Genomic DNA, 9,382 nt, shown 5'->3' on the forward strand with positions numbered 1-9,382 from the left:
ATATTCAATATACTGTGCAGTCTTAAACTGGTATGAAACACATCTTTCTTTTGTGTGAAAATTGTGCTTTGTCCCACGCTCCCTACAGATGCCAAATAGCAAAATCAGTAACCTAGGTTTTCAAAATGCTGCAATTTGTCTAAACCAGCAATTTGATTACAGCAATTGCAGGTTCAATTTTTTTGGCCTCCCTGGGGACCCTGGTACAAACACAGAAGGTGTTTAATGTATTTTTAATTAACAGTAGTATTTCTTAAATAGATATTTCAGTCATCATGTTTTTGTCATCAGTAATAAAGCTTTGCAGAGTTTGATTTTTTTTTGTCTTTAAACCCAGCATAACCACAAACACAATATAATATTTTCCATTTCAAAAATACATAAAGCCAAGAGAATAATATGTCACTGCTTATTACAAACTCCCTCCCCATAATAAAGAGAGCTCTAATCTTAGCAACCTGCCAGGCACTAGTTAAAAACTCAATAACACACCAGGGAGCCAATAGAATAAACATGTTCAATTGTGTATTAATTTATTTGACTGAATTTAATAGGCATGATGGAAACCAAAAGATCAACATAGAGCCCTTTTAGAGAAGTCTTCTTCTGAAAGCTATAAGTAATGGCTGGAGGGCAAGAGATTTGGTGGACCTTGAGACAAAGTAGTCCCAAAACAATGATAACACCCAGTATCCATTTCTTGTTTACTTTTCCAGCTATTTCTGCCTTATTTATCTCACTGTTCAATACCTTTTCTCAAGTTATACATCAGCATTAATGAACCTTCTTCTGCTGGAGGAAATGAGTATCCACCAGTTCCAGTATGTCAAGTATTCAGAGGCTTCATTCTCTTCCATTCCTAAGTCTTGGCATAATCACCAGTATTATTGATTTTTATATCATCAACGTATTATCATTGCACATTCCAAAAGCTGCAATTTATAATAAGAAATCAAAAACTTTGATCTCTTGGTATATTTGAGTATAAATGTTTTACAGATATTTTGTAAGAACCAAATGAATGTTCATATGCACATGCAATTATTTAACACTTTCCAAAACGAATGCTAAATGTCTTGTTGGAGAACTCAGCATTGTAATTATCTGATCACAGATTCCTGGGTGTATTTGCGGCGCAAGGAAGCAGTGAGAGTTGGGTACAAGGACACAATAGATGGGCGAGTTTTGAGGCTTGGATACACTCTCTTTAAGACAGCTCTTCTGAAAAGGATGTATACCCAAGGGTCCAGGATTTGGTTCCAGGTGGCCACCCGTAAGTAGATCAATAGAAGCTTCTCAGTTTCTCGAGGGATTTCCCTGTCTCCCAGACCCTCAACAGGCTGCTGAAGGACTGCCTGCCCTATAAATATCTGTGAAGAGGAGAAAGATCATTTAAATTTGCCATACATAACATGAAAATAGTACTTAACGGAAAAGTAAATCTCTTAGGAGAAAAGAAATTAAATTCATTAATATATTCAAATAAAGGGACATAGAACCCCAAATTTTCCTTACATAATTCAGACAGACCATACCATTTTAAAAATGTTTTCAATTTACTTCTATTATCAAATTTACTTTGTTCTCGTGTTATTCTTTGTTACTGTTGCCACCTACTTTTCCTTTAAATGTATACGATAGTTAGAAAACTGCTGCCGTATATTGCTCCAGTCTTAAGCACTTTCCTACACCTACTTAACTGCTTTTCAACAAAAGATACCAAGAGAACAAAGTACATTTTATAATAGAAGTAAATTGATAGTGAATGTCAGACTTAATAGTTGGTAATTGGAAAAAGGAAAAAGTTTTTAATTCCTTTTTCCAATTACCAACTATTAAGTCTGACATTCACTATCAACTGTTAGTTATTTTTATTAATATGAATTAACAATTTTACTTTTCATCATTATTTCAAAGTCAGTTATTTATTTACTATCAAGTATTTAATCTTTACCCCAGCGGCATTATTATAGACATTCATGCCATTTTCTCTTTATTTACATCACAATTAGGTAGTTTCCTTTATATATTTTTTCATAACTTATATATATATATATATATCTTTCCTTTTTGATCATCATTAGTTGATAAGGAATGTTATGTAAGCTGGTATTAATAAGCATGCACTTTGTAAACAAAAAAATTTTTTTTTCCAATATTTGCACTTTCAGCATAAACCAAATCACTTTTTTTACTCATGTGTCACAAAAAATATGCTTAATAGCACTAGCACCTGGTCAAATGTATTTTAAACGCTCCTGATTGGTCAACACAATGTTTATCACCTCACCTGTTGAACACACCTGTATGATCTCTGATGAAGCGCATTGCACATGCGCGAAACGCGTCAGACCAATGACACCTCACCTTGTATACCACTGAGTGTTCAATCACCCATGCCTGAATAAACCACTTGGTTGAAATTGATCCTGCAAGTCTTCATTTTTTGTTGTTCCTGTATCTATGGCTAGCGAGCCCTGAGGACTGGATCTTACACCCATGGTACTATATCCTTGGCTAATTCAAAGAGGTTATCTTTCACGCCTCGACTAACCCCTGGTCTGTTTTCCTTTGTTACACTTTCTTTTTTACTAAAGCAGTCACACTCGTCACAACGGAGAGAGACAGAAGCGCCTCTACCCGCAACTACCAATCGGGCAACCTTCCTGCACCTACGTCACCTACAGAGGAGGAGTTAGACGCGGCATCACCCGCGCATCCGAAGAACGCTACTCAGCACAGCTAACCGGATGGTTGCATTTTCGAAGGGACAGTAACAATACAGAGCAGCGCGGGTCGCCGCGAGGACAAAGAGCGATTGCTGGTGAGTTGATACCGCATTCATAAACACAGTTTCAAGACACAGTACCGAGGACAAAGAGCGATTGCTGGTGAGTTGATACCGCATTCATAAACACAGTTTCAAGACACAGTACCGAGGACAAAGAGCGATTGCTGGTGAGTTGATACCGCATTCGAAAATCCAGTTTTTAAGATACAATACCGTCTACAGTACTCACTTTGTTCAAAGATTGCTCATATTAAATTACTAGCAGACCAAACAGAGAGGGGAGAGGCTTAAATCACTAAGTAACATACAGCTATTTGTCTAATAGCTATACATAAGGACTTCCACATAACCTACTTAGCCAAGTACCATTTAACAACCTAGGACTGTGTACATCTCCTGTTGTTTTATATATATATATATATATATACACATACACACACACACATATTTATATATATATATATATATATATATATATATATATATATATATATATATATATACACACACACACACACATATATATATATATATATACTTATATATACACACACACACACACATATATATTCACACACACATACACACATATGTCTATATACACACACACACACACACATATTGTAAGGGATACTGTGCCTTTAATTCATTCTACCTGTTAATTGGGTAAATCCCCTTTAAATAGCAAGAACAACTAAGCATCATTGCTTAGTTATTCTAATTCGTTTCTACGAACACCTGAGTGCCAAGCCTCTTTTCCAAGTTCAGTAAGCTGAATCTCTCATCTCTGCACGACTAAGCTGTGTCATTACCAGCTCCACTACAGGACAGGATTCCTCACTTACCTTCCTTCAACTTACTGGAGATTGAGTATTTCGACCTGGCAAGCTGTACTTTACTCCTAATCCTTAAACAGCAAGTATTTACATTTTACTTTGTTTATTGCCTTCCATGCAGTATTGAACTACATTTCCCAGAAGGCCTCTGGACTAAAACCAGAACTTCCTGTTAAACACAAACCAGTGTCTCACAGCACAGCTCAATACCAGAGTGCTGACAGGTAAAAGGGATAACTCTCTGCTGGGGAATAAGGTATCAAATTGAGACATTAACAACTATCTTTGCCTAATACATTTCTGGGAAACTGAAAGCATTTCAACATCTCTGCTTTATCGATGTATTGTGGAACTGTTTAATAAGATTACTAAACCTTTATACTTTATAATATTCTGTGATAATCAAACAATATATCTGTTTATAATTGTTCTCCTCAGTTGTTTTTCACAAAAGGATAGCTAAGTTAAATTTCCTTTCATTCCTGATATTTGATACTCTGAATTCCACATCTATTTGCCATTTCTTTTTCTTTAATAAACTCTATCAGAACCACATTAGTTTTGGTTCTTATGACACAATCATTCTATATTAACTCACTGCTGTATCAGATTGCCTTAAAGAAATTGGGTACTCATTACTAGCAGTGATACAAACATATTATAATATCTGTATTTTGTGTTCCTTTATTGGATATTCCTTACATAATAACTAAGCCTAAAAGATGGAATTGGAACCAACAGATATCCCACAAATCGTTTATAACCTATCACAGAAAGTTGATCAACTTGCACAAGCAGTCCATGATGTGCAAATTGAGAATCAATCTTTAAGAGCTATTTTAAGGGATTCTATAAGTCTTAGATCAACACAACAGGAGAATACCCCAGAACCCCAGGTTATGTTACCAGAACCCTTTTCTGGAAACCGTAAACTCTATAGACAGTTTAAAAATTCCTGTCAACTCTTGTTTCAATTAAAACCCAGAACATACGTAACTGAGAGGGTTAAGGTTCTGAGTATTATTTCATTCATGAAAGGTGAACCCCGCTCTTGGGCGGATAATCTATGTGAAACAGAAGATCCACTATTGGGTTCACTAGAATAATTTTTTGAAGCTCTTGATAACCTATATCAAGATAAAGATGTACAATTAACTGCAGAATCCTCCATGAGGAATCTTAAACAGGGTAAGAGGCCAGTCAAGGACTATGTCGCTGACTTTAAGCTATATGCATCTGACTCCCAATGGAGCCAAGTTGCACTTCGCAACCAGTTCAGACTTGGTCTTGCTGATAGTCTCAAGGATGAGCTTGCCAGAGTTGAATTACCTAAATCTCTAGAAGCATTAATGAGAACAGCCACACTGTTAGATCGCAGACTACGTGAAAGACGTGCTGAACGATTTAACTCTGATATTCGTCCGAAAGTTTATTCAGGACAAAGCTCACGTGACCTACCTACAACCTCAAAAGCGGCTGAACAACCTATGGAGATAGGTATAGCACGAGGACCGCTCACACCTGAAGAAAGACTTCGACGTAGGATTAAATCCTTATGTATGTACTGTGCCAACCCACAACATACCGTCCATGATTGTCCTATCCTCCAAAAGAATAAACACAGTAAGTCTGGTTATACTTGTACTACAATATTGACTGTACATAACCCAGCTTATTTCACTCTATCCCTCTCTCTACAGTGGGATCAAAGACATCTGACGATTGACGGGATTATAGATTCAGGAGCCTACGGCAACTTTATTGATTTGCAAATTGTTAAATCTAATAAAATCCCCCTTATTCGCAAAACAAAAGCTATCTGTGTCCATGTGATTGATGGTTCACCCATAACTACAGGTCCTGTTACACATCAAACCATACCCATTCACATGTCCTCATTTGGTCATAGTGAATTCATTTCATTTGATGTTTTACCCTCTCCAAACTATCCTGTAGTATTAGGAATTAACTGGTTGCAACAACACAATCCACTTATACAATGGTTACCTGCACATATTAAGTTTAACTCACAATTCTGTATTGAACATTGCACCAATAACCAAACTTGTCTAAATATTGAGTCATCAGAATCTCCAATTCCTACGGAGTATTCTAACTTCAAGGATGTATTTAGCAAGACTGAAGCTGAAAACCTACCACCACATAGACAGTACGACTGTCCCATCGATTTACAGCCCGGAGCAGCCATCCCATATGGACACCTTTATCCACTCAGTCAGCCGGAACTTGAGCATCTCAAGACTTACCTGGAAGAAAACCTCAGGAAGGGGTTTATTAGACCATCTACTTCCCCAGCAGGAGCTGGCATTTTCTTCGTGCGCAATAAGGATTCATCTATCAGACCTATCATCGATTACCGACAATTAAATAAAGTAACGATCAAGAATCGCTATCCGCTACCGCTTATACCAGAGCTCATTGAGCGTCTGTCAGAAGCCACCATATACACCAAATTGGATTTAAGAGGAGCCTACAACCTCATCAGGATTAAAGAAGGGCATGAGTGGCTAACTGCTTTTAGAACCCGATATGGCTTATATGAATACCTCGTTATGCCATTTGGGTTGTGTAACGCCCCTGCCACATTTCAGCACTTTATTAATGATATTTTTCACGATCTCTTGGATACTAGTGTTGTTATATACTTGGACGACATTTTAATTTATTCAAAGAATTATACTGATCACGTAGATCATGTAACAGAAGTACTCCGACGATTAAGATTACACAAACTATATGCGAAACCTGAAAAATGTTTGTTCCATACTGACAAAGTAACTTTCCTGGGATATAATTTATCCCCAACAGGCATTGAAATGCAACAAGAAAAGGTTGAGGCTGTTTCCAATTGGGAAATACCTAAGAACAGGAAAGACCTTCAGAGATTCCTGGGTTTCTCAAATTATTATAGGAAGTTTATTAGAGATTTCTCAAAAGTTGCTAAACCTCTAACAAAGTTGACTAGTATATCTATTCCATTTCAATGGACTTCAGAAGCTGATGTAGCGTTTAACACCTTAAAAAGCCTTTTTACTACAGCACCTATTCTGACATTTCCAAATCCTTCATTCTACTATATCTTAGAAGTCGATTCCTCTGACTTCGCAATTGGGGCTGTATTATCCCAACAAAAGGATCTCATTAGTCCCTTACACCCCATCTCTTATTATTCCAAAGTTATGACACCAGCAGAGAGGAATTATCCAATCGGAGACAAAGAACTTCTTGCTATAAAACAGGCTCTTGAATACTGGAGACATCTTTTAGAAGGAACAATACACCCTATCAAGATTTACACTGACCATAAAAACCTCCAATATTTACAATCAAACAAAACATTATCCGCAAGACAAGTTCGTTGGAGCCTCTACTTTTCTAGATTCTCTTTTAACATTATTTATAGACCAGCGAATAGAAATGGGAAGGCGGACGCGCTTTCAAGGTTACCTCAGAAACCTGAACCCCAAAACTATCCAACGGAGATTATTCCTAAACACCATTTCATTGGTCTCACTGACACCTTTATGTCAGAACTAAAAAGGCATACCAGTCAAGAGACCGAACAAGATCACTCAACACATCAAATCAAGTCTGGGATTTACTATCACAAAGGGAGGATCTATGTACCTGTTTCACTGAGAACAAAACTTCTACAGATCCATCATGATCCTCCCCTTTCGGGACACCCTGGAATCCAACGTACTCTAGAGTTACTCAAAAGGTCTTTTTGGTGGCCAAAGATGAGAGAGAGCGTTCAACAACACATTCAAACTTGCATTATATGCAACACATCCAAACCAGAGAGAAAACCTCCGTATGGGTTACTCATGTCACTCCCTATACCCACCAAACCATGGCAACATCTATCGATGGACTTTATCGTTGACTTACCTCCATCAAAAAATCAAACTACGATTTTTGTGGTAGTAGACATTTTCACAAAAATGGCCCATTTCCTACATTTCCACAAATTGCCAACATCCGCTGAAACATCTCAATTGTTCTTAGACAACATAGTAAAACTTCACGGAATACCTTCTATCCTCACAACAGATAGAGGAACACAGTTCACCTCTAGGTTTTGGTCAAAATTATGTGATCTCACTCAAATAGATCATAAATTTTCTACCTCATTCCATCCACAAACAAATGGCCAGGCAGAACGTGTGAATCAGTGGTTGGAACAATACATAAGATGCTTTTGTTCCTTCCATCAAAACAATTGGGTTGACTTCATATCTACCGCTGAGTTCGCTTACAATACCTCTATTAATTCATCAACAAAACTCACACCATTTTTTGCTAACTATGGATATCATCCCACCTTTCTACTGGACTCAAATGACGACTTAAATTTTCCTCTGGTGGATGACTTACACAATTCACTAGTTGATAATTTCAACTTCATTCACCGGAATATCGAGGACTCGCAAGCTGCACAAAAAAAGTTTTATGATTTACGCAGAAGATCCCCTCCAAATTACTCCATCGGAGAGAAGGTTTGGTTGTCCACAAAAAACCTGAAGCTACAATTACCCAGTAAAAAGTTGGCAAGTCTTTTCATCGGTCCATATCGCATTAAGGATATAGTTAATCAAAATGCTGTCACTCTCGAACTTCCTGATAGCCTTCGTATTCACCCAACTGTACATGTGTCACTTCTAAAGCCGTATATGGAGCAGAGGGATACCACCATTTTACTACCTCCTCCTCCACTCCTCCTCGACCCAGATGAGTTCGAAGTTCAATCCATTCTGGACTCCAGATTGCGTCAGGGTACCTTACAATATCTTATTCGGTGGAAGAATTTCTCTTCCGATGAGGATTCTTGGGAACCTGCTTCTAATATCAATGCTCCCAGGTTAATCTCTTCTTTTCATCGCCGTCACCCCGACAGACCTCATCCAACCGCTGTGGAACAGCGTCCTTGAGTGGGGGGTCCTGTAAGGGATACTGTGCCTTTAATTCATTCTACCTGTTAATTGGGTAAATCCCCTTTAAATAGCAAGAACAACTAAGCATCATTGCTTAGTTATTCTAATTCGTTTCTACGAACACCTGAGTGCCAAGCCTCTTTTCCAAGTTCAGTAAGCTGAATCTCTCATCTCTGCACGACTAAGCTGTGTCATTACCAGCTCCACTACAGGACAGGATTCCTCACTTACCTTCCTTCAACTTACTGGAGATTGAGTATTTCGACCTGGCAAGCTGTACTTTACTCCTAATCCTTAAACAGCAAGTATTTACATTTTACTTTGTTTATTGCCTTCCATGCAGTATTGAACTACATTTCCCAGAAGGCCTCTGGACTAAAACCAGAACTTCCTGTTAAACACAAACCAGTGTCTCACAGCACAGCTCAATACCAGAGTGCTGACAGGTAAAAGGGATAACTCTCTGCTGGGGAATAAGGTATCAAATTGAGACATTAACAACTATCTTTGCCTAATACATTTCTGGGAAACTGAAAGCATTTCAACATCTCTGCTTTATCGATGTATTGTGGAACTGTTTAATAAGATTACTAAACCTTTATACTTTATAATATTCTGTGATAATCAAACAATATATCTGTTTATAATTGTTCTCCTCAGTTGTTTTTCACAAAAGGATAGCTAAGTTAAATTTCCTTTCATTCCTGATATTTGATACTCTGAATTCCACATCTATTTGCCATTTCTTTTTCTTTAATAAACTCTATCAGAACCACATTAGTTTTGGTTCTTATGACACA

The 9,382-nt window shown here is 37.6% G+C and overlaps 1 protein-coding gene across 3 annotated transcripts in view; it reads right to left on the reverse strand.

Annotated features, from left to right (window-relative positions):
- Nucleotides 1-516: 516 nt before the first annotated feature.
- The window catches only part of TBXA2R (thromboxane A2 receptor), a 165,044-nt gene continuing 156,178 nt past the window's right edge, over nt 517-9,382 (reverse strand). For all 3 annotated transcript variants that reach the window (XM_053703120.1, XM_053703121.1, XM_053703122.1), the window contains exon 3: nt 517-1,370. In XM_053703120.1, the coding sequence (XP_053559095.1) occupies nt 1,101-1,370 (270 nt within the window). In that variant the 3' untranslated portion in view covers nt 517-1,100. The remainder of the gene's footprint in view (nt 1,371-9,382) is intronic.

Source organism: Bombina bombina, chromosome 2 (genome assembly GCF_027579735.1).
Source record: "Bombina bombina isolate aBomBom1 chromosome 2, aBomBom1.pri, whole genome shotgun sequence".
In the NCBI taxonomy this organism is placed as follows: domain Eukaryota; kingdom Metazoa; phylum Chordata; class Amphibia; order Anura; family Bombinatoridae; genus Bombina; species Bombina bombina.